Source organism: Camponotus vicinus, unplaced genomic scaffold (genome assembly GCF_025532165.1).
Source record: "Camponotus vicinus isolate PSW18456_S1 unplaced genomic scaffold, iyCamVici1.0 SCAF_7, whole genome shotgun sequence".
Lineage (NCBI taxonomy): Eukaryota > Metazoa > Arthropoda > Insecta > Hymenoptera > Formicidae > Camponotus > Camponotus vicinus.
The window spans coordinates 18,640,634-18,666,825 of record NW_028141979.1 but is presented as its reverse complement, the minus strand read 5'-3'; the positions used below and the strand labels follow the sequence as shown (position 1 = coordinate 18,666,825).

Genomic DNA, 26,192 nt, shown 5'->3' with positions numbered 1-26,192 from the left:
ATTAATAAGGAGCCTTTAAGGGCGCTCGTCGATTCGGGATCGACTCGTACGATCCTCGGGGCTGAGGCCATTAAAATTGTTCGAAGGTTGAATCTGCCTACTCGGCAACGAGTTACTCGGATTCGCACCGCGAATGGGCAGATAGCAAGAGCGCGCGAGGAGGTCGATCTATCGTTTCGACTAAGGGATCGGATTCGTACCATTTCCGCTTGTTTGCTGCCGGACTTGACCGTCTCGTGTTTAATCGGCATGGATTTTTTGCGAAAATTTGGCGTAGTTGTGGATTATGAGTTATCGGAGTGGAATTTTAGAGATAGTCCTGCCGTGAGATATCCGTTTGAGTCGGAGAACGAGGAATCGCGAGTATGCTGTGGACTCCCCGAGTTGACACCCTTGCAGAATGAACACCTAGAGTCATTTTTGGAGAATAGGGTACCGATAGCTGTCGAAAACCCCGGTGTCACTTCTCTTACAGAGCATGTTATTGACGTTGGCCAACATCGACCTATTAAACAGCGATGTTATTTGGTTTCGCCTAAGGTTCAGGAGGCTATTCGCGATGAAGTGGATAAAATGTTAGAGGCTGGAATTATAGAGCCTTCTTTTAGTGAGTGGTCAAATCCTATCGTTATGGTAAAGAAATCTAACGGGAAATATAGATTCTGTTTGGACTTTCGGAAAGTGAATGGCATCTCTAAAAAAGATGCGTATCCGCTGCCGAATATGAACGGTATTTTAGATAAACTTAGATCTGCTAAATATATCTCAACTCTCGACTTGAGCCAGGCGTACTTTCAAATACCGTTGGCCAAGGAAAGCAGAGAGATTACTGCCTTTAGTGTTCCCGGAAAGGGGTTGTACCACTTCACGCGAATGCCTTATGGACTTACCGGAGCACCCGCGACATTCCAGCGATTGTTGGATAAATTAATAGGGCCGGAAATGGAACCGCACGCGTTCGCGTACCTAGACGATATCGTGATCGTGACGCCGACTTTCGAGGAACACCTGGAATGGTTGGGACGCGTGTTGGATAAAATTTTTGCTGCCGGTCTTACTATAAATCCGTCGAAATGTGAGTTTTGCCGCTCACAAGTTCGGTATCTCGGGTTTATTGTACAGAGAGACGGGCTAACAGTAGACCCCGAGAAAGTACAACCGATCTTAGAATATCCGGCCCCGCGGAACATTAAGCAGTTCGCCGGCTCCTAGGTATGTCGTCCTGGTATCGGCGTTTTATCCCGCAATTGGCGACTCTCAGTGAACCGCTAACAAGATTACTGAAAAAGAATCAACGTTGGGAATGGGCGGAAGATCAAGCCCGTGCTTTTGAACAGATCCGTTCACATTTGATGGCCGCTCCAACCTTATCGTGTCCAGATTTTAATCTTCCATTCGTTTTGCAAACAGACGCGAGTTCTGTCGGGATCGGAGCAGTTTTGACACAAACGGCCGAGGGACAAGAAAATATTATAGCTTTCGCGAGTAGAGCATTGTCCGATCCGGAGAAGAAGTATTCCGTCACGGAACAAGAGTGCTTAGCTGTCGTATGGGCTATTAAGAAATTTCGACCATACCTAGAGGGTTATAAGTTTACGGTAATAACCGATCACAGTAGCCTGCGATGGTTGCATAATCTTAAGAATCCTACGGGTCGACTCGCAAGGTGGGAGCTACTCGAATACGATTACGAGATAGTGCATAGAAAAGGCGCGTTACATCACGTACCGGATGCTCTGTCGAGAATGTATGAAGGTGACACCGAGGTTCAAGTATTAGTTGCCGCGGAAGCAGATTCAGCTGCCGATACCGCAGATGAGTGGTATCGCCGGCGTTTCAGGGAGGTATCTGACCGAACCAAAAGATATACGGATTGGAGAGTTGTAGATGGTCAAATGTATTACTGTCGACCAAGGGCGATCGTGTCGGACATTGTCGAGGATTTAGATCGGTGGAAATTAGTACTACCGCAAGAACGGCGGGGGGAGGCTCTGAGAGAGGCGCATGACGAGCCGCAGTCCGGACATTTAGGGGTGGAAAAGACCTTCCAGAAACTCGCGGTCGCGTACTTTTGGCCGAACATGTTTCGGGATGTCGCGAGATACGTTAGGCGGTGCGACACGTGCCAACGTACGAAAGTGGAACAGGCTCCCCCGACAGGACTTATGGGCCGACGCGTCGTAGAGGGCCCATGGACTGTCATTGCTGCCGATATAATGGGACCGTTCCCCAAAAGTATGTCCGGATTCACATACGTCCTGGTCGTGCAGGACTTATTTACAAAGTGGGTAGAGTGTTTTCCGCTACGCGCCGCTAACGGGAAAAAGATTTGTGAGGCTTTAGAGGAAGTAGTCTCGCGGTAGGGTACACCAAAGTTCCTGCTTACGGACAACGGCACGGAATTCGCGAACCGAACATTGCAAACGTTCGCTAAAGAGCACGGAATCCAACTCACCACTATTCCGCCGTACCACCCACAAGCGAATCCCGTAGAGCGAGTGAATCGGGTCTTAAAAACAATGATTGTCGCGTTCCTGGATCGAGACCATCGGGAGTGGGATGAGCACTTGAAAGACTTTCGTTTCGCCTATAACACGGCTCATCATTCCTCGATCGGAGCATCACCCGCGTTCTTAAACTTAGGACGGGAGTTAGATCCCTCCAATAGTTTACGCGATCGTTGCCGAGGGACGGCCGAAATCGAACCGCGGAACCCCGCGGATTGGTCCGAGCGTATGAGAGGATTACGTACCCTATACGACTGGGTGGACGAGAATTTAGAGCAGGCCTACCGCAAACAAGCCACTTATTACGATTTGAAGCGACGCAATGTTGCTTTTCAGATTGGCGATCTAGTATTAAAACGCCACCATGTTTTATCGTCAGCGGCGCAGAATATTGCCGCAAAGCTATCACCGAAATTCCACGGACCTTTTCGCATTGATCGCATGCTCTCGCCTGTTGTGTGTGAGCTCGTCCATTTGAGTGGCGATTTTGCAGGTAAGGTGCACGTGCAGGATCTTAAACCCTACCATGTTCCGCTTCCCTAGATAGCTGCCGAAAGTATAAGCGTTGAGGAAACCGAGCGAAAAATGGATGAGTGGCGAACTTTCAGGCTCCGATACCGGGATGCCATCGAAGAAATACACGAGCGGTACCCGGGGTTCTGGATAGAGCTCCGGGACCTCGCAGAGAATAGGGACCGCCGCCGCACTACCACCCGAGGAGCGACCGTCCGGGAATTTCCCCGTACTAGGGAGCGGGGGACCCAGGCCTCCGGAGGAAGGACCCTGGGACAACGCCTATTCGGGGTTGCCGCACCGGAGTCACAAGACGCGGGTACCCAGACGGAAGCGGCCGTCACCCAGTCCCAAGGGGTCCAGGCGGACACCCCTCCATCCGCAATAGCTGCCGTGCACCGGAGCACTCCCGGAAGGGGAAGAGGCCAAAGCCTCCTACTGTCAGCCTCTCTGACGCGCCCCGGCCTGATGATGGGGGGTCATACTCCCCCATCTCCGCCTCCACCGGAGACAGGTCGTGCCGCCGCTCAACTCGTGGGGGAACCACAGCGTTCGGGCGCGGTAGTGGCCGCTAGGCCACCAACCAGAGGTTCCACGACCTGCTGGAACTGCCGCTCCCCCGACCATCGTTACTCCACCTGTCCGTGGCCCAAGGGGGACCGGCAGTACTGCTATGGATGTGGTCGGGACGGAGTCACCCTTCGGACCTGCCCCAGATGCCGGGAGGAGTGGAGAGACCTGGGGCCCTACCACCCCGACAGAGGACATTTGGGCCAATAATAGCTTTTTTTTTTTTTTTTTTTTTTAAGACAGGAAATGCTTTGCGCACTTAGCAATCAGACCCGAGGGAGGTCTGATTGCCGTCGTGGGGGACTCCCGGTTTGTCCCAACCCACGTGGGTTGGGCCGGTTTACCACCCAGTACTGACCCGAAATGTCAGCACCGGACCCTAAAACCTGTCTATAGCCCCTGGCCGTTAATAGGGATTTACGTCCACCGGGAACCGCTCGCGCATAACATCCAGTGGACAACCCTATAGCCTGGTCTGTGAGGACCCTTCCCGAAGGGAGTCGCCCCCCTTACACACATAACCCTGACTCAAGAGTCTGTAGGGAGAACGGCCGAGCTATTAGCCATTCTCCCCTCGTCCCCAGGGAGACGTGCAATGCGAGTGGGAGCCCTCACTCCCACCCGCTGCTCCCCGGAACGGAAGGCAACCAGCACCTTCCCCACACATAAACGCCGAAGCGCAGAAACCACGAGGAAACAATAAGGAAACAAGCAACGACAACCCACCCGAGGGTGGGGAACACATTTACACGTACTAAACGTAACACCTAACATAGGGCACAGATAATCACGCCAACATACGGTAAAGGTACCAACACCAGACTATGGACAGAGGGCGTATCCGAACCAAACAATTCCGGATCTCTCCGGAGAGCATGGCCGCAGCCCCCATAGCTACATTAGACGTCACCAGACAAACTCCATTCAAGGGGACGACGACATGGGCTCCGTAGAGCCCTGCGAGTCAGGAAGGGGCCCGACAGCGTCCTCAGACGCAGCTCGAACCCCCTCCCGACTACTCTCACCTGTTACCGCCGAACTTCCGGGGATCAACTCTCCATCCGGTCTACCCGGCACCTGCCGCCTCTTCGCAGGATTGTCTTCCCGATCTCCCGTGAGCTTCTTCGGGGGAACAAACGGACGAGCACAAGCCTTAGATCCTGCTCTATGATCTGCCGGCTTGCCCTTAACCGCGCACGGCGTACAGTGAGGGGACGCCGTGCAAGCAGCGGCCCTGTGACCCTCCTTGCCACAACGATAGCAGCAACTGCTGCGGTCCGTTTCCGAGTCACATCTCGCAGACGCATGGCCGAAGGCCAAACAACGGTAGCATTGGAGGGGGCGGCGATCTAACGGCGTCACCGAAAGGGTAATCCAACCTACCCTTACTCCACCAGCTCGAACGAGGCTCTGCGCTCGGGACAACGGAGCCACATTGTGCCCACGCTTGATCCCAAGGAAGAAAATCTAATGGGACCTGCACGAAGGTCTTCCAACTCACATCCACCAGTGGCCGCTACCTTCATGAGAATTTCATCCCGCGAGACAAAACTCATAAGTCCTCTTATACGAAGTTCACCTCTACGCATGGGACAGTTTATCTTTACGTCCTCTACCGCCGAGAAGGCCTGTGTAAGAGAGTCGGCCAATGCTTTGGCCTTCTCAACCGACTGCTTGCCAGTTACCGACATCAGAAGGCTGCCAGTAACACCCCGGCGCATGCTAAATTGTTGAATACCGAGAGTCGACAGATTAACCTTCGACTTAGCCTCGGCCAGAACCGAGGCATAAGTCCTATCATTCCCCCCCTTCCTCTTGTCGATGGTTAACGATACCACCGACGTCGAGGGGGGGGGGGGGGGCGGGAGCCACCGAATTATTCCCATTTTTGGGTGGAAATACCCCTCTTCTTAGACGCCTTTTGGGCCTGCGCCTTCTCCTAGACCCACTAGAGGCAGCCCTAGATACCGTCCCCGATCCGGGGACACCCACCGAGACCCCCGCAGATGCGGGGGCGGCGGTACCCCCAGAAACAAGGGACGTCTCGCGCCGAACATCGCGAACATCCGGACCCGATGGAAGGGACCCTGGCTGAAAGGCCCCTCTCAAAAGAGAAGCCCCAGCACCCTCCTCAGGGGGCGACCGCAAGGTGGCAAAAACTATAGAGGCGATATCTCCCCTCAAATCTACCAACCGCCGATTCAAGAGGGACGTCACTTCCGATAGAGAGACGGGTCGATCCCCCGTCCCAACGACGGCAGAATCTCCCGCGACAACAAGCGACGGAGACCCCCCGGGCGAAACCGCACGAGGTCTCTTCTTCCCAGGCTTCTCAAACATTTGAGCCTCAATGGAAGGGAGCGCCGCACGAAGGGCGGCTAGCTCCCCAGAAACGCGCTCTAAATCCTGTTCGAGGGAGGATATGCGGCCCCTTAGCCCCTGGTTTTCGCTCCGAAGAGCGTCCACCCGAGGATCCGCGGCCACACCCACCCTCGCAGCTAACTCCTCAACGATGCCCTCAAGCTTCATCGAGGATACGAGAAGCTCCCTGGAGAGGACTTCATCCATCCCAGAGACTCCCGCAACCCTCTCAACTTGAGAGCCGAAAGTCCCGGCCAGCTTCCTAAGCTCCAAGGTGGTAATCCCCTGCAGACTGGCCGCAAAAACTCCACGAGGTGGGAGGTTCTTCCTCCCGACCGCTGTAAGAATTGGGCCCGATGTGGGGTCCAAAAGCCTCTCCATATCTCTCAGAAGGAGCTCCTCCCGCTTGGCCGCGTTGAGGCGTTCTTTGGCCTCAGCGAGACCAACATAGTCGCCAGTCGTGGCCGGACGTCCGCGTGTCTCCTTCTTCTTCCCAGAGAAAGAAGGATTTCGAGACTTACGTCCCTTAGGGTACTGTTTCCTTCCTGTCAACAGGCGCTTGTCCTTCGGGGTCCACTCCTCCGAAGTGCGCTCCACGACCTCCGGAGAGCTCGTCGAAGAAATGGTTATGAAGGAGGGATCCCTCTCCTCCTCCCCCCCATCTCCGCTGTCTCCACGAATCACCTCAGGGGTACGAGGATGCTCGTTTGAGTCCTTCCTCGCCACACCAAAACTACTCACAAGTTTACTTAATTTCCGGTGTTCATTGTTCACCACAACACAATATCGCGGGCACCTACGTTCACCGAGAGTCGCTCCATCCCTGATGCGAGACACAATCTCAAAGAGTTTTGTGATCCCGCACTCATCCACACACGGTGCACTCAATTGCGCGTAGACCCTGCAAACCCGGCAGTCCTTCACGCATTCCCAAGCGGTAGCCAGTTCCTCTGGATTCCCCGCCGGCAGAAATCCAGATGGCCCGTCGTACGATGACGACGAGAGGGTGGCCGGGACAGTACCACCCTCCCGCCGGCCCCTGGTATCCGAACCCAGGGAGTTCATCTCCTTTGTGACGTCATCCATATCTGTAACAAAGAATTGGTTTTCTGTCAGGGTTTTCCTTCCCTTAGGAGGAGACCTTACCTGGTTAACAAAGCCTCCACTCCGGGTGTTACATGGTGTTTTCCTTCACCAAGCTCGGGTACCTCGGGATCGCAAATGCCCGTACACCAAAGAGACAAGCTCTATGATGCCCCTGAGGGGGGGCCAATAATAGCTGCCGCCAACCCCTCTACCTATGTATTATATTTCTTTTTTTTTCTCTTTTCTGCCTTCCTTTTGTACCTTTTTTTTTTCTCGGCTCCTCTCTGGTGGAGAATAAAAATAGATTGAGGGACCACAGCATCGCCTTAGTCGGTTTCTATCCTCCTAGCCCTTTCCTACTGTTACGCCCCCTAGGATAAGTGCTCCTCTTTGTTTCAGTCGTACTCTGCTTTGGCTTTGTGGTCGCATGATCATTGTGGTGTTGCGTGTTCGTAACCTGTATGAGGATGACTGCAGGCGCGGCTATGGAGGAGAGTGGACTAATTTTGAATTTGGAGATTTAGGAGCATTCGAAGGCTGACGGCTGTCGACGTTGGTCGGTAGCCGAGACCTCCTCGGTCCTCTCTTAGGAGGGGGGAGTTGTGACGTGACGCCTGGCGGCACGTCACAAGGATCGCGAGATCCAACCGGGAGGAATTTTTGGGCCCTCGTCCTCCCCTGATTTAGGGAGAGAGAGCGGATTTTGGGGCGGGAGTAGACCCGCCTCCCTTGCGTAAAAATTTATTTTTTTATTATGGCGATAGTAATATTAAGATTAGACGCTACTGTAATAGGGGACGCTAGCGGAATCTCACCCGGTGACTCGACACGGCGCAGAGGACCGGACCAAGAGATACGGGACGAGCGGAGGCGCCGACCGGAAGGAGAACGCCGAGCTAAGTACCTCTCTTTCTACTTTCCTAAAATTGTAACGTCAATTTAAGACTTCGCTGCCGCCCCTGTAAACCTCCCTATACTCAGCAGGTACGAGGAACAATCGGGGAAGGTCGACCGAAAAATGAGATCGAACTCCGGAACCCCGAAAACGGAGCCGTTGCGGCCGAATTAAGCGCTACCGAAGAACCATAATAGTTACGGCGAGCGGCTACCGTAAAAACCCCTCACACCGGGCTTCAACAGGAGGGCCAAGAAAAATAACCAGAGGAGAGACAGGGAGCGACAGGCGCGAATACGGCCCTGAAGGCCGCAGGATTAATTGAGACGCGTGACGATCCTGAGGGTAGCGGAAGCGCCACAAGTGGCCTAATTGCACATTAACTTGCCGGCGTGAATCCGACGGGCCTTCCGCTCGTCACTGTTCGGCGGACTGGCGAGGAGCACGACGGCCCAAATCCATCGATTTTCTCGAGCGGATGCCGAGAGCGCCGAGGACTTCACGGAGTCATCGGTGAGACGAGCGTCGACCCCATCAGGCCGTTTATCGTTTAGAGTACCAGGTAGAATTAGCTCGAACAATGTCGGTGCCGTATAGCTGCCGTCATTAAATTTATTGTGAAATTCTTTTCCCGCGTTCTCGATATTTGCGTCTTAGAGTATGACGGCCGGCCGAAAGACTTTGTTCGAGCTCTCGTAAGATTAAGTGCCCTCTCTCCCGAGTATGCGCCGACAGTCAAATTAATTGTCTTTCTTGTTGCGTTTATTGTGATTTTGTGAAAATCTTTGCCTGTTAACTGTCGATACGACGAGCTCACACACACATACGGCGATCTCGATATTCGATAGCTGGCAATTGCGTTGCAGCGTCGACTCGCATTCCGTGTATTATATCATAGAGAGTAATTGTTCGCGTTTGATCTAGTGTGTCTTTTATGAATTAATCGAGTCGTATCTAAATTCTTTTCGTTAACGTGTAACATATCGGTAATTGATAATCCAATTCATTGTGTAAAGAATTCACTCATTTTGCGTCCGGCTATTTATTCTAATTTTATAATTCGCTCTCTTCCTTTCACGCCGGGTAAATAACATTAACCGGGCGAGTAGTGCGGTAATCATTATTAAAAATTTGTCTAAATTCCTAGCTGTCGAGGCTCCGACAAGCCTCGCATAGCGCGGAATTCCAAAAACTTTCTCAACGCTTTTTGTCAATGCGGGACATGTGATACCGCGGTGCTTGTACCCGTACACCGGCCCGTTGCTGCCGATGATAAAATAACTAAAATCGATTGTATAATTTTTCTTCTCCAACCGCCCGCGTCGATTTGATATCCAATATTAATGTTCATAATTATCTACGCCAAATATATTTTAACTTTTATTATCTTAATAGCTTGTGTTATTTTCAGCGACCTTGTATTCTCGATCCTTCCTAATTAAATTGGAAATTAAACGGACCGCCCCTCTACCATTCTCGATACGGGGCTAGCCGAGTGTCCGTCGCGATAGCTTTGAAATTCTTTCGCTTTCTTTTAAGTATCGTATATCGTCCAAAGACTTTATTAGAGCGGTGCGTATTCCCGCACCTGGCGCCCATGCAGATTTAAAGTCGAAGTTTTGAAGAGAAATCGCGCCGAAGGTGTGCCGTGGGCCAAAATCACCGGCCACAATTATCAGCCCAGTATCAAAAAAATAAACGGTCACAATATATATGCATATATAAAAGAAAATTAGTGATTTTAATTGTCGTGTAAAAAAGTTTCTTGTTGAGCATTATATTCCTTCACCTGATACATTTATTTCGGGAGTGTGTTTTTATTCTTCGTTGCTTAACATGCAAGAATGCATACAATGACATTTCGATGAATATAATAATAAACAATAAATTTTTCTTATTTTCAGTGATACATGACATTTTCATATTCTTGCTAACACATCATTGTATCTTGAACAATATTTTCATCAATGTTACCAAAAAACTTTATCACAATGCAAGTTACTGTTTCCTTATCTTTCAGATTATTTTCTGTTTGAACTGTGATATGTGTATCTATGAATTTTTTCACATTTCTACTAAATTTTATATTATATATATTATACATATATTTTATTAATATTTTTATACGCCTGTAGATACAAAAAACCAAGAGCGATGTAACTTATGCATTAAAAAGTAATTTGTACAGCAGACCTATCAGCAAATATCAAAGAAGCATTTATTTAAATAATGTGAGATTCTTTTAAGCGAGAATTTATTATCATTATCTCGCTATTAGAATCTTGTATAATGTTATGAAAACATCACGTGTCTGTACATTCATCCGTTGGAATTTTGGGAAATCAGTGCTCTGCTATCAAATCATATTTGTGCATATCATTTTTTGCCTACTGCAAGCAATAAAAATCGATTTAATGCGTTATATACAAAAGCAACGTCATATACTAACTCATAAAAGGTATAATTGGAAAATCTAATTTTATATAATTAGTATATTCATTATATTATTATATTATATTTATTATTATAGTTTATTATTATATTTATTATTATAGTATATTTATTATATTTATTATAACTTCCTACGCTTACATACATTTTTCATAAATGTATCCTAATAGCATAAACACTACACACACACACATATATATATATATATATATATATATATATATATAAGTTAAAATATATAATTATATATTTTTCAATTCTATCTTATATGACTTAATACATGACGTTGTACATAACATAAAATTATATTTTAATATATATATACACACATATATATATATATACATGTGCGTGTGTGTGTGTGTGCGCGCGCGCGCACTTAGGTCTATAGTTTCTGAGTCTTTTTTTATCGATAAAAGTGCCTCTAAACGTGGTTTATAAGCCCTCTGATTGGCTACAGGCCACTTTTAGAGGCACTTTTATCGATGAAAGAGAACTCCAGAATATGAACCATACTCTTTACACAGTTTGCATGAACAAGATGAATATTTTACTTCGATAACGACTCTAATTAAAGAGCTAAAAATACACTTTGTGTGTTATAACACACTTTCTAAATACTTTATTGGTTCTCGCTAGGTCTGTAGATGAAAGACGGGAGGAGAAGATCTCCCGTCGTTCATCTACAGACCTTGGGTTCTCGCGGTGTTGTTTACTTTCCTATAACAGTATACATGTCCAAAAGATGTCCACAGGATATCCAGAGAACGTCCTGGATATTTTCTGGATGTTGTCTGGATCTTATCTTTCAAACATGCTGTTAGAATTAGGGATTATGCGGAACTCTCGTGACGCATTTTTTTATGAAGAAAACCTTTAAAAATACAGTTCTTTATTCAGAAATAAAATTACATATGCTACATATCTTTCTATGTGTATAACTCTTTTTTTACTATCATAAAAATAGAAACGAATTTATGACGTTGAGTACATCGGGTATTAAACAGATATTAAGATGTGAATATTTTAACATCCTTTTTATTATAAAAGTCTGTTTTAGTGTCACAATGCCTGCTTGTATAATATTATTACAAATTATGTATAATGTTATAGGCAGTAGCTCATATATTAGTAATAATGGAATTACACTCATGAAGTAATCTGCCGTAATGAAAGCTACATAACTTTATCTCACGATTTATCTTGTTTCAAAATATGATACATAACATACCTAGTTTAACATGCATAATGTGATATATCATAACACAAATAAGAAACTCAGTCTTTTAAAAATAAGAATATATATTACTTTTCTATATATTTATGTTATTTCTCACTTTGCTTTTTTGTATTAAAAATATGAGAATTGCACAACGAAATAAGAATTCATTACAATAAGTACGAAAAAAAAAATCTTTATATATATTCATACAAAACTTATACTTCTCCTAACATTAACGTTAGTTTTATACAAACTAAAATATATAGACCAATACGCAGATACTACTTTCATTAAATTGTACTTTCGTTATAACAGGTACAAAATTGCATAAACAATTATTGCACAATTTAATCAATGCATACTCTTATTAAGAGACTAATAAATGAAAGAAAATACATACATCTTATTCATAAAAAAATTAATTACTCTTTTTTTGAATAAATAGTTATTAAGTAATAGCAATCGTTTGAATCTTCTAAACAATATCTGTTTAGAATACAAGTAAATATGAATACGAATACAAGTAAATATAATTTCAATGTAATTGATAATTTGCTACTCATAAAGAAACATGAAAAGAGATGCATGCACGACAAACTTTTATGCAAATTAAAAAACTTTTATGATGAAATGACTCGAACAATATCTCTTATTTGTCCTTTGCAAAATGGATATTCTTTGTTGTTTGTATCTGTAAAAGTATGAACACAATTTGCACATAAACACATATGACCGCATGGTATGATTATCTGATTTGTTTTGCAATTGAATCGTATGTAATATAGACTGTTTTTGAGTTATTTTGAGTCTTTCATTTTTATATCATTTGCTACTTCGTTTAAAGTTAATGAAAAATCTACTTTAGTTTACGTAATAAAAAGTGTGCAATATATAATAGGTAATGTATAATAAAGAATATAATACTGAATTTTTTAAAACATTTATCGTATTTTTGTATCATTATTTGTAATCTTCAGTATTATATTTACGATGAAATTTGAAATAAAATATAAATATTATTTCTAATCTGTAAGATTTTCATTTTTTAAGAAGATATTGCAATTTTATGAATTTTTATATATTTTTATATATTTTCATATACTAACGCGCGATAAATTGCACTTATTTTCTTATATTATATACTAATTTTTGTTTCCCGTAGTTTTCTTGACCTTTAATTTAGCTTTCTTATTCACTATTCCACGAATTGAAAAGCAATTGCGTTTGGATCGTTGCTCTGTTGATTCTTGTACTATGAAGATAAAATATTTGTTATATTTTTCGTTTTTTATATAGATGTAAGGGATATATGTGAACATTATACAATAAATCTTACATTTTGTATTAATATTTTCAATTGACTGAAGCACTTGACGGTTTGTTGCATTTATAATTTTCTCGGAAAGCTTTTGTAATTTTATCTCGGGTTCTAATAACATATCTGTAATAGAGTTGGTTTTTTCTTTTGCTGTATTTTTACATTGTGTAGAATCTATTCCATTGATTGTCGATGACTCATTTAAAATATCCTTAGATGATTCATTTAAAATATCCTTACATGATTTATTAAAAATACCCTTAGATGCTGTAGAATTTTTATATATTTGAATATGTGTGAAAAAATATAATTGTCACAATTATATTGTCTATTATTACTTACTTTGAACAGTAAAATTCTCTTTGTAGGAATAGTCATTCAATTTGCCAACAAATATGCGAAGAAATTGTTCAAGAGGTAATCTATAAAATATCATCTAATATTAATATTATCCTAAAATAATGTGCACATACAAGGAAGTAAATGTACCTTTCAGAAATTAGATCTGTCTGTGCTTGAAAAATTTTTTTATCCCTTTCCATGCTTTCTCGTGATCGTACAGATCGTACTTCTTTATTATTTTTCAAACGTTTCAAATCAATTGTTTGATCCATTACGACATTTTTTAATTTTTCTAGTTATTTAATGATTAAATTTAAATTTAATTTAATTAGATATTTATATTTGGACAATAATATTCATTATATAATCATTTTTCTTTCTTTATTTGAGAAAAATAATTATTTAATTTAAGAAAAGCTAATTAAATAATTTAAAATTTATTTAGCTTTTAATTGGATATCACACAGAATGTATATATATATATATATATATATATATATACATATATACAGGGTGTCCAAAAAGTTCCGATACAGCTGAATATCTCACAAACGGTGCATTTTAGAAAAAAATGTTTCAGGCAAAAGTTGTATGGTTTCAAGGGGGACATAAGGTGGTACCATTGGTTTGACCTTGAAGAGTCATTTGAAGGTCACGTGAAGGTCACTTCAATTTTTTTAAGCGGAACACCCTATATATTTTTGCACACTTTTGTAGCTTATCTCGAGAGCTTTCCAAAACACTATAATTAAGTACCTTTTTGTTAAGTACTTTTTGAGTTATGAGGCTTGAAATAATTTCTTAATTTTACATAAACCGTAAAATATCTTGTAAAATATTCATTTTTCGATTATCTTACCTTAATACTTTTACGTACAAAATAATGAGAGGAATCAACTGGTGTAAAGGAAACACATAGTTGTTTTGAAGAAAAAATATATAATTTGCAATTAACAATTCCATATTTTTTCTTGAAAACAACTATGTGTTTTCTTTACACCAATTGATTCCTCTCATTATTTTGTACATAAAAGTATTAAGGTTAGATAATCGAGAAATGAATATTTTACAAGATATTTTACGGTTTATGTAAAATTAAGAAATTATTTCAAGCCTCATAACTCAAAAAGTACTTAACGAAAAGGTACTTAATTATAGTGTTTTGGAAAGCTCTCGAGACAAGCTACAAGAATATGCAATGACAAATAGTAGGTTCCATTTAAGAAATTGAAGGTGACCTTCATGTGACCTTCAAATAACTCTTCAAGGTCAAACCAATGATACCATCTTATGGCCCCCTCGAAACCATAAAACTTTTGTCTGAAACATTTTTCTCTAAAATGCTTTGTTTCCGAAATAATTGCGTGCGTTAATTAAAATGGCTCACCCTGTATATATACATATACCATATACAGGATGTCTCTGAACTCAGTGCCAAAATTGATATAGCGGCTTTAAAACATGAAAACAAGTCGAAAATATTAATAAACATATGTCTGAATTCTCAAACAGTTTAGTGTTACAAGATAATAAAGTTTCTTTCTTAAGACAATATAAATTGAAATAAATGTTTAAGAATTTTTAAATATCTTTTGTAAAGCTTTAAACAAAATAAGGAACATTAAACAACATTTATTTCAATTTATATTGTCATAAAGAAGCAACATTATTACCTTATAACTTCAAAACCGTTCGAATTTGGACATATGCCCTGGCAAAAATGAGACGTTTGTTTGGCGTTTACATGAACGTTTGTGGAAGTTCGTCGAGAGTTTAAAAACGATTAGTAAAGAGTTTGTAGAACAAAAATTGCAACACTGCAGCGTTTAAAAGACGTTTGTACGTTATAGCGTAATCGTAAACGTTTGAAAAGTCTGAGTAAACTCTGTACACGAAGATGTATCAACGTTTACTGAACGTACTCTGAAAAATGTTACCTCAGCATTGCAAAACTTTCATGTAACATTATATAAAGAGTTTGTAGAACAAAAATTGCAACACTGCAGCGTTTGATAAGCATTCAAAACCCAACAGCGTTATGTAAGTGCTCTTACAAAGTTTGAAAAACATATAAACTCTCAGAAAACCCTCACTCAACGGTTGTTAACGCTTTATAAAGTTTCTTATTTTCGCCAGGGTGTTTATTAACATTTCCGACTTGTTTTCATGTCCTAAAGCTGCTGTATCAATTTTGGCACTGAGTTCACACACTGTATATATATATATATATATATATATATATATATATATATATATACATATATATATATATATATATATATACATATATATATATATATATATATATATATACATATAGGCTTCAAATTTTCTATTGTTTTATTAAAAAATACTAATTTAATATAAAATTTATTGTAATTTACCCAGAAAAAACCACACATTTGGGTGATGGGCACCCAATTTTCTATTTATTACATTATGAAAGCTTTCAACTGCATTATTTGTTCTAACTGGACACTTGTACACGCTTACTTTTGAAGCTTTGGATAACCATGTCTTTTCAAAATATGTCAGAAATTCCTTTAATTTTTCATAGTCAGGGTTATTTTCTTCATAGGTATTACACAATATATGATAAGCTTGTGTAAAATATTGTTCTGGCAGCAATGGTATTGTCATTGCCATAGACAATATGATGTTTGAAGAGTTACTTAAACCTAAATGATTCCATTTTCTTTGTAGAGCCTGAAATATAATTGTTAATAATTATTTCAATGATACAATTAATAATTACATATTGTAAATAAGTAATTATAAATTAAGATACTTGGTTTAGATGAAACCAACATCCATGTATAGTAGCATTTGGAAAATATTTTTCCATTGCATTCATCGCTGCACATTCATAATCTGTCATGATAAATTTTTTGTTCATTAGCAGATTAGGCACAAGTTCTATTATTTTGGACCAAATTTTTTCATAAAGAGATGCAGTACGAGCTTCACATAAAATAAATATTACTGCAAGAACCTTTAAAATACATAGGAGATATGTTATAATTATTCGTTATTATTATTCGTAATTACAGCTATTGTCAAAGGAAAACATTACCTTATCCATATAACGTATATGAATTGTGTAAAGTTGACTCAGTGATGGGACTCGAGGAACAACCTTTAATCAAATTCTCATTTATTTATAATTTCAACATGATAAATATAATATCAATGTAATATATAATAATTAACTTACAGAAAATGTACCATCACAAAATATTTCAGTAGATGAATTGAGTGCCTGAAGTAATTTGTCATTGGAGAAGAACAATGCTTTATTTCCATCATTTGTAGTTACGCTTCCCTTATAAATATCACTTATTGGTATATAATTATTTAATTCATCAGCAAGTATATCTATAGATTGTGGTAATTTTGGCCTGTTTTTTATTTGTTCTCTATTTAATTGACTCCTAATTGATTTGAAAGCTACAAATACAGCTGATTCAGGATTTCTGTAAAATATACATATATTAATCATATTTTTACAAAGTATAAATATAATTTTATCAGTTATAATTACATGATAGATTGTTAAGTATTATAGATTGTTAAGTATTTTGTGATTTATAATTACCTTCGAGAAACATCATCAAATATATCTTTGGGAGGTTGTAATGTCTCACGAGATAAGCGTAACATCTCTTGTTTTAATATATATTTCTGTATTCTTAAATTATCTGGTGCATGATTATGGGAAGGATTAATGGTAACTTTATCTTCTCCGATTTTTGCCAATCCACGGCACCCAGTAGTACGACGAGTAGAGCATCTGTATGTATCTTGTAAACGTTTATCGATATTATAAGTATATCCTTCATAAATATAAATGATACTGTTTTCTGATTTTCCTTTAATTTTCTCCATATTTACGAATCAAGCGAGAAATTAATGATTGACGATACACAATAATTAATAACATGAAAAAGAGATACTCGCTTCTAAAACAGAAAAACAACTGTCTACGTTATTACAATGACAAAACGCAAATAAATTTAGATGTCACGATAGATTAATTCTTCGAACATAACTTTTATCATTCGCTATATACATATTATCAAAATATTGAGAAAATACAAACATAATGAACAATGTTTATTGCTGTGGGAAACGATATTCGATACCGGCAATTCTTTTTGCGACGTTGCGACAAATAATTCTTTCTATTGTACGCAGTGATGCCAGTTTCGAGACGCTGCCCCCACCACTACATGTAGAGGAGGTAGCGCACACAAAGAAAGAGCCGTGTCCGTACACGACGCCCAGCGCTCGGCTAGCTTCGGATAGTAGAAGAGCGCAGATATATCAGCTGTCTCTTTCTTTCCCGAGCTAGAGTGACGTCACCAAGCAGAAGAAAATCGAGATCTCGAGAGAATTATATATGTTAAAATTATATATATTTTCAATTAGATCTCGTGTGTCCCTTCTCTTCTAGATTAATTATGCGTAATAAATATTTAAATATATAAGAAATTAATACATTAATATTTAAATTAATATATAAATAAATATTTAAATAAAAAATTAAAATATTAATATTTAAATCAATATTTAAATAATTTCTATAAATAAATAAATTCTATAAATTCTAGTTATATTTATTATAAATAATAAAAGATATAAACTCAATTAAAGAAATAAAGAATGGAAGAAATGTAAGTGATAGAAATCCACTCTTGGCCAATATGAACTTAATATATATTTATTTATAAAAATTAATAATTATTAAATATATTTAATATTATAAATTTAATTATACATTAATAATATATATTATTCTTTTTTGTAAATAAGCAACGTACATATTGTTGCTCAACGGAAACCGCGAGAAGGTGGTGGTCTCTTCCGTCAAGAGGAAATGTAAAAAAATGTTTTCTTTAATATTATATTAGATATAATAATTATATATAATAATATAAAATATTTTATATATAATGATTTTAATATAATATTAAGGAAAACATAATATTTTACATTTCCGAAAAATGATAGATACGACAGAGATAGAACAAAGAATAAATAAAAAGGACAGACATAAAATAGATAATATAAAATGATAGATATAAAATATATAGAAGAATATAAAAGACAGAACATAGAAAAAGTAAAGTAATATGTCGAATATTAGCTTCAAGATCACTTTACACGATTTATAAATCACGAGAGAATTTGAATCAAAATTGTATATTGAAAAAAACTAAAAATTAGAGAAGCTATAAATTTAAGCATACACACACACACACACACACACACACACACACACACACACACACACATATACATACATAAATACGTACATACATTTATGAATTACCAAATGTCCTTTATATTATATGATACATAAAATTATAAATAGAATTATATTTTTATTCTCTCGTGAATTATAAATTGTCTAAAGTGATCTTTACACTAGAAATACCAAGTAATTTCTAACCGTCTCGATTTTTTAAACTAATATTCTATTGGTCAGGTTAAAACAAAATATTAAATTAAAAAATCGAAACTGTTGGAAAATAACTCGGTATTTATAGTGTCAAACCGGAAAAAAATACATATGTTTTACTTAATATAACATTGAAAATGGTACACACACATACATATATATATATTTATGGTAAAAATTATGGTAAATATATTTTCCATATACTAGCTAAATCATTATGGCAAAAATGAAATTAACAAAACAAGTTTGCCATGTAAATAAAATAAAGAATTAAAATTTAATTTATCACGGATTACACATTTAAAAATGATACATATCTTTCATATACATTTTTTATACAGTGGTTTACAGTTTATATACAGTTTATATTTAAAACAAAATGTGGAATATTTTTCCATTTAGCAAGGAATGTCCTATTTAAAACTACAATTTTGTAGGTAAAATATTGTGACGCATTTTTTAAAAAGTGTTTCAAAAGGCAAAATTTCAAAATGCATTAAAGGTACTTTTTGATATTTTAAAAAATATATAATATTATATATAATATTTTCCATTATAATGTATATTACGCCAAAACGTTCATTACATACGTAAAGTAACTCGTCTAATACGGATTTGTTTTGCTCCTTTTCCATATTTAACATTTTATTAAATTAAATTTTGCAAAATATTTTCTTTTTAATATATTCTAATAAATATTCAAATTGTAAAACATTAAATTTTTTTTGCAAAAATGCATTTTGCAATTTTAAATTTAATTTGCTAAAATTAAAAAAAAATTTAAGTCATTCGTTTCAATGTTGTACAATAAAAAAAATATAAATAATTATGCAAATATAAAATTTGTAAACTTTAAGATTCATATTTTTTATCAATAAAAGTATCATTATAAATACGCAAATATATTTTTCAAAAATAGATATATAACAATGATATTGATTATTTCGTATACTACACTAATATTATGTATTTCGGCACCCTCTCAGGATGATTGCCTTGCTATCTTATCTATCAGTACAGCCTTGTATAGTTGATTCGCATTTGTTTCATTGCACATGTATCGTTGCAAAATAGCGTCTGGTTGTCGTAGTGATTGCCACGTTATTAAAGCTCTTTTCGTTTAAAGGTACAATTTTCCAATTTCCATATTTATTTTTTTGTTCTTTTCTGTGTTTTTTCTTTTTCCTTTATATTTTGTCACTTTTGTTTTTCATTTTTCTTCATCTTTCTTTGTTCTTTTTCGCAATTTTTGCCACTTCTTTTCTCTCCCTCTCTCTCTCTCTCTCTCTCTATCTATCTATCTATCTATCTATCTATCTATCTTAGTTTTTTCTAATTTTCCAATTATACATTTTATATATTTATCATGGAAACGTGCGATGAATTTAAAAAAAACCAAAGCAAAAAATTTTCACAAGCTTGGCTTACCAACGATCGTTATAAATGTTGGATAAGCCCAGTATTACATGATAATACTTTATTTCATTGCAATATATGCAATAAAAATTTTTCTTGTTCATCGCATGTTTCCAGGCATGCAGATTCTGCGTGTCATAAAAATAATATTAAAGAAAATGTTCCTTGTAATAATAGTGATGAAACATTAAAATATGAAAAGCAATACACGCGAACATTTAGACCACAGTGGCTGGAAATGAAAGAATTTAAATCATGGTTACGTGAAGTACCAGACAACGCAAGTTCATTTTTTTGTTTATTTTGTGACAGATCATTTTCGGGCGGTCTGTCACAAATATATCGACACGCAGAATCTAAAATGCATCAAAAAGAATCTGAAAAAAGTAACATAGAAGCGAATAAACCGAACGAAAATTTAAGTACGCAAACTGATGAATTACTTTTGACGTTTGATGAGCGAAAAAAATCAGCGGAAATACGATATGCCGCACTAATCACTGAGAAAAATATTCCTCATCAAACTGCAAAAGAAATTCTGAGTTTTTTTCAAGACATAGGAAAAGATCCTAATGTCTTGAAAAGCATGACTATGGGTCGGACGAAATGTAAAAATATTATTTCGAATGTTTTATGTTCGGTTGAGACAGAACGTGTAGTTAATAACATACAAAATACAAAATTTTCTATTTTTATTGATGAAACTTCTGATATAACAAATGAAAAATGGATGACGTTTCTTGTTCGTTATGTTGATCCGGAAACTTTAGATATTCGCTCACAATTAGTTAAATTAATTGATATTGATGCCAAAGATTCAAGCGCAGAAAAGTTGTTTGAGGCATTTAAATGTGAAATGTGGAAATTACAGATACCATTTTTAAATATCGTAGCTTTATCATGTGACAATGCATCTGTTATGACAGGAAAACATTTATCGTTTAAAAAAAAATTAGAAGAAATATGTCCACATTTATTAACATTTTCATGCCCATGTCATTCCTCCGGATTAGCAGCGCATGCTGCATGTTCTAAAATGCCTGCATATTGCGAGGAATTTTTAAAAAAAATTGCTACTTATCTCAATAGCAGTCCAAAACGTACGGCTATTTTTCGTGAATTTTGTGAGTGTTTCCAAGAAACAAATCGCAAAATATTGAAATTATGTGATACGCGCTGGCTTTCGCATTATTTATGTATCGAAAGACTTCTTGAATCTTGGGATACAATAAAATACTTTCTTACTGAAATGGTTGTGAGCGAGAAAACAAATTCTGGAGAATATCTATTGTCTATGATGAACAACGTAGAGATAAAAGCTTATTTTCTATTTTTAAATTACGTTTTGAATTTCTTTAATGCATTTAATGCATTTTTTCAAGCATTAGAAACAAGGATTCATTTATTGCATCCAAAATCTTTAAACTTTCTTTTCCAAATCTGTCGAAATTTTATAAAAGAAGAATATTTAAAACCATTTTCTCCAAATATTATATTCTCCTTAAAAGAAAATCAAAAACCTACTAATGAAATTATTTTGGGATCAGAATGTGAGGAATATCTGAACGAATTAACGCTGAAAGGTCACATAAACATTGTTACAATTGTTCGAGAGAATTGTTTAATATTTTATGTGACTGCTGCAGAAGAAATTCGTAAAAGATTACCTCTAAATAATATATTTTTATCAAAGTTACAAGTTTTTCGACCATATATAAGTTTATTTGATAACAATAGAGAAACATCATTCAATGATGTTTCTTTTATAGCTAAAACTATCGGCGGTTTTGATGAAGACGATTTAAAGAAGGAATGGATGGCCTTACCATCAGATTTTACAATGGAAGAAAAACAAAACTTTTCTAAATTAAATTTCGACAGCATGTGGAAAAAAATTTTACAAAATCGACACAATAATCTTGCTAAATATCCCAATTTAACAAATGTTATAAGTACTATTAGATCTCTTCCAAATTCAAATGCCGATCCGGAAAGAATGTTTTCTCTTTTAAATAATTTAAAAACAAAAAAACGTAACAGTTTTTCGTCAGCTACTGTTAATGCTATTTGTGTATTTAAATCTGCATTAAAAACGAGAGGCGAGACAGCTATCAAAATGAAAATTGATGAAAAGCATTTGTCTCTTATGTCAGCGGATAAATTATATGTTACCGTTGCTAAAAAAAATAAAAGTATTTTAAGGTTACATGCTGCAGATACTATTGACATAGCTGGCCCCTCATCTCATAAATAATAAATTTATTAAAAACATTACGCTTGTAAAAATAAGTACGTGAAAAACATCTTGTCTGTGTAACAGACATCATATTTGTGGAAAGCAAAAGTATTAAAAACATCTTGTCTGTGTAACAGACATCACACAGAAAAAAAGGACATTCTTGTTTTGAAAATATATTTAATTTCAACGTGAAAATCTTGAAATGAAATTATATTGCGTTAATTAAAGAAAAATATAATTGCTTGAATAATTGCTTACTTGAATGAAGCCATTTTATATAGTTCAATCAAGAAAAATATATTCTTATGATTTAAGATTTAATTTTCTTGAATAGAAAAGAAACAATGTTAGATAAAAAAAAACATTTTTGAATCAAAGATTATAATTTTCTTAAAGTAGAATTAAATAATTATATATTCTTGTGGTGACAATTACAATATTAAAATAAGACATAATATTGTTGAAATTTAAAATTATTAAATTCTTCTAAGAAGATTATAAATTGTTGCGTATATACGAAACAATGAACGCGTTAGTTTAAGTATATAAGTTTTGATTTGACACTTATTTTTTTTTCTGTGCATATTTGTGGAAAGCAAACGTATTAAAAACATCTTGTCTGTGTAACAGACATCATATTTGTGGAAAGCAAAAGTATTAAAAACATCTTGTCTGTGTAACAGACATCATATTTGTGGAAAGCAAAAGTATTAAAAACATCTTGTCTGTGTAACAGACATCATATTTGTGGAAAGCAAAAGTATTAAAAACATCTTGTCTGTGTAACAGACAACATATTTGTAAAAAGCAAGAGAATAAAAATTATCTTGTCTGTATAACAGACATCATACTTGTAAATGACAAAATAATGCAATGTGGTATAATAGGGCTCTAGGCGAAGGTCCACATAAAAAAACCTAACGCGCCATTGGTGATACCCCGTGGGTGGTGTGGAAAATCGCCACACTCGTTAAATTTTTTTATTTTATTATTTTAAATGTATATATATGGAGAAAACAAGTTCAATTATTATATTAAATAGTTTTATAATATATTTTTGTAATATAATTAGTATATATTTATATTTGTATATATATTTGTATAATATATTTATAATATATATATATATATATATATATATATATATATATATATATGTATATATATATATATACACATACACATACATATTATAAACATATTATACGATAAAAAAGCTGTAAGAGAAACATTGAGCGCATATCGAGATATCGAGGAGCAAGCAGCGTGTAGCGTCGCGCGTCGGCCGTCGCTTTCGTTAGTAAGAGGAAGACAGAAGACTGTATTCTGTCCTCTTCTACTATCCGAAGCTAGCCGAAGCGCCGAGCTCACACGTACGCTTACGCTCACATCCTCATTACCCCCTCCACGCCGTGTTGCATGTTGCTTGCGGCGGAGATCTGGCAGCTTTGCTGCTGTATTGCAGTTTATGTCATATATGCGTAATACATGGCAACACATATCTGAAAAAGTTTCAGTTTACAACTGTCCTGTGCGAACTAACAATCTAGTGGAAAGCTTCCATAACACAGCATTAAAACATTTTGGTAGACATACAAACATATGGATATTTGTAGGTGTGTTTTTTTATCTTTACTTATTATTAGATATATTATGAGTATTTATAGGTTTTTTTATCTTTGACAAAATATAATAATAATTATATATTATGTAGGAAAGTACTAATAGGACAATCGTTAATAATTACTAATGATACCAATTAAATGACAGAACAATGCTCTGATTACAAATCATTATTGTAATAATTGTTAGTAACTGTTAATTATAATTATTAATTATTGTAATTGTATTGTAAATTAACACTTATGAAAACAATAGAAATTACTTTTATATATGTTTTAGGTAACTTGAAGAAGTTGATTATTACTCAACAAATTGATTTTGGCCGCGCAAAAAACAATCTTCAAGTACGACGCGTCCATTCAAAAATTAATAAAAAAAGAAATGAGATCGTATTACAAAGGCAAGAAGATCTTAACCAAAATAGGTATTATGTGTATTATATATTCATTATATATTATTCATATTTTCCTACACATGGCTCGAAATTAAACATATAAATAATTAAAATTTTTCACAGTTATTTATTTTGATGAGAAGAATAACTATTACTATTTATTAAGAACAACTATTTATGATAAAAAGAAACTTTCTTTTTTTAGACTATCCCTCATGGAATTCTTAAAATCTTTTTATCAATTTAACGAAGTTCAACAATATCTTATTGATGCAACTTCTTCAAATGTGATACATGAAAATAACGAAATGGATAAGATTTGTGCCGACTTGCTATCAGAATCGCCTATTGTCAACCATGATAAAGGTGAAATTAAAAATTTATTTTTTTCTTTCAATTTATTTATATATCTATTTTTAAAACTCTTGAATATTTTTTTTATTTGTCTTTCTCTCTATTTAGAACTTGATGAAAATGATGATAGAAATAATTTAAGCAATAATAGAAATTCACGTCGTCGATCACGACGAATTATAAGAACGCAGTTTCCATCAGAAAATATTAGATCAGTTGAAACTGAGTCCGAAGAGGATAATCCCAAGGCTTGTGAAACTACAATATCTGAAAATAAGGATTCGCCAACAAAACTGACAGAATATATTACAGAATGTTATCAAGACGGTAAATAAATCATAAAATTTTTGTTTATAAATTATATAAATTAATTTATATTGAAATTACATTTTAGAGTTATTCAATTTAATACACACATTTAATATGTATGCTTTTACATAAAACATATTACCATTTATTATAATTAACATTTACATATGTGTATACATGTTCATAAACCTATATACATATAATGTGTATGTATATACGTTATTTCAGATACTGATGAAAATATATTCATAGTTCCGGAAGACGATTACGGATTTTGGTATGAAAATATGACAAATGGGTCAGACGATTTTTTACCATACTACCCAATAGAGCAGCTTTCATCAAATGTACATACAAATGATTACACAACGGAAAAAAATAAGAGGCCGGAAGGAACTTGCGTTATATGTTTAGATTTGAAAGCAAACCAGATAATCATACCATGCGGTCATATGTGTTTATGTGCAAATTGTATTCATACTTTTACAGATACAAACAACAAAGAATGTCCACTTTGCAAAGGACAAATAAGAGATATTGTTCGAGTCATTTCATCATAAAAGTTTTTTAATTTGCATAAAAGTTAGTCGTACATGCATCTCTTTTCATGTTTCTTTATGAGTAGCAAATTATCAATTACATTGAAATTATATTTACTTGTATTCTAAACAGATATTGTTTAGAAGATTCAAACGATTGCTATTACTTAATAACTATTTATTCAAAAAAAGAGTAATTAATTTTTTTATGAATAAGATGTATGTATTTTCTTTCATTTATTAGTCTCTTAATAAGAGTATGCATTGATTAAATTGTGCAATAATTGTTTATGCAATTTTGTACCTGTTATAACGAAAGTACAATTTAATGAAAGTAGTATCTGCGTATTGGTCTATATATTTTAGTTTGTATAAAACTAACGTTAATGTTAGGAGAAGTATAAGTTTTGTATGAATATATATAAAGATTTTTTTTTTCGTACTTATTGTAATGAATTCTTATTTCGTTGTGCAATTCTCATATTTTTAATACAAAAAAGCAAAGTGAGAGATAACATAAATATATAGAAAAGTAATATATATTCTTATTTTTAAAAGACTGAGTTTCTTATTTGTGTTATGATATATCACA

General features: G+C 36.3%; 2 protein-coding genes across 3 annotated transcripts; one reads left to right on the top strand and one right to left on the bottom strand.

The window, feature by feature from the left end:
* Positions 1 to 12,747: 12,747 nt before the first annotated feature.
* LOC145974332 (uncharacterized) lies at positions 12,748 to 17,150 on the bottom strand. The gene is made up of 9 exons (XM_083104122.1): positions 16,861 to 17,150; positions 16,480 to 16,738; positions 16,339 to 16,401; positions 16,054 to 16,257; positions 15,650 to 15,971; positions 13,413 to 13,557; positions 13,266 to 13,345; positions 12,942 to 13,142; positions 12,748 to 12,857 (listed from the first exon to the last, which is right to left on the bottom strand). Exons 1-9 carry the CDS (start codon positions 17,148 to 17,150, stop codon positions 12,748 to 12,750), a joined length of 1,674 nt encoding a protein of 557 aa, XP_082960248.1.
* Positions 17,151 to 23,913: 6,763 nt separating this feature from the next.
* Positions 23,914 to 25,749, top strand: LOC145974703 (uncharacterized). Of its 2 annotated transcripts, XM_083104710.1 has the most exons (6): positions 23,914 to 23,997; positions 24,096 to 24,188; positions 24,284 to 24,404; positions 24,604 to 24,764; positions 24,861 to 25,079; positions 25,290 to 25,749. In XM_083104710.1, the coding sequence occupies exons 4-6, from the start codon at positions 24,614 to 24,616 to the stop codon at positions 25,619 to 25,621; spliced, it is 702 nt and encodes a 233-aa protein (XP_082960836.1). In that variant the 5' UTR covers positions 23,914 to 23,997; positions 24,096 to 24,188; positions 24,284 to 24,404; positions 24,604 to 24,613; the 3' UTR covers positions 25,622 to 25,749. The 2 variants fall into 2 exon arrangements, with proteins under 2 accessions (XP_082960836.1, XP_082960835.1); XM_083104709.1 differs by lacking the exon at positions 24,096 to 24,188 and having other exon boundaries at positions 23,933 to 23,993.
* Positions 25,750 to 26,192: the final 443 nt, after the last annotated feature.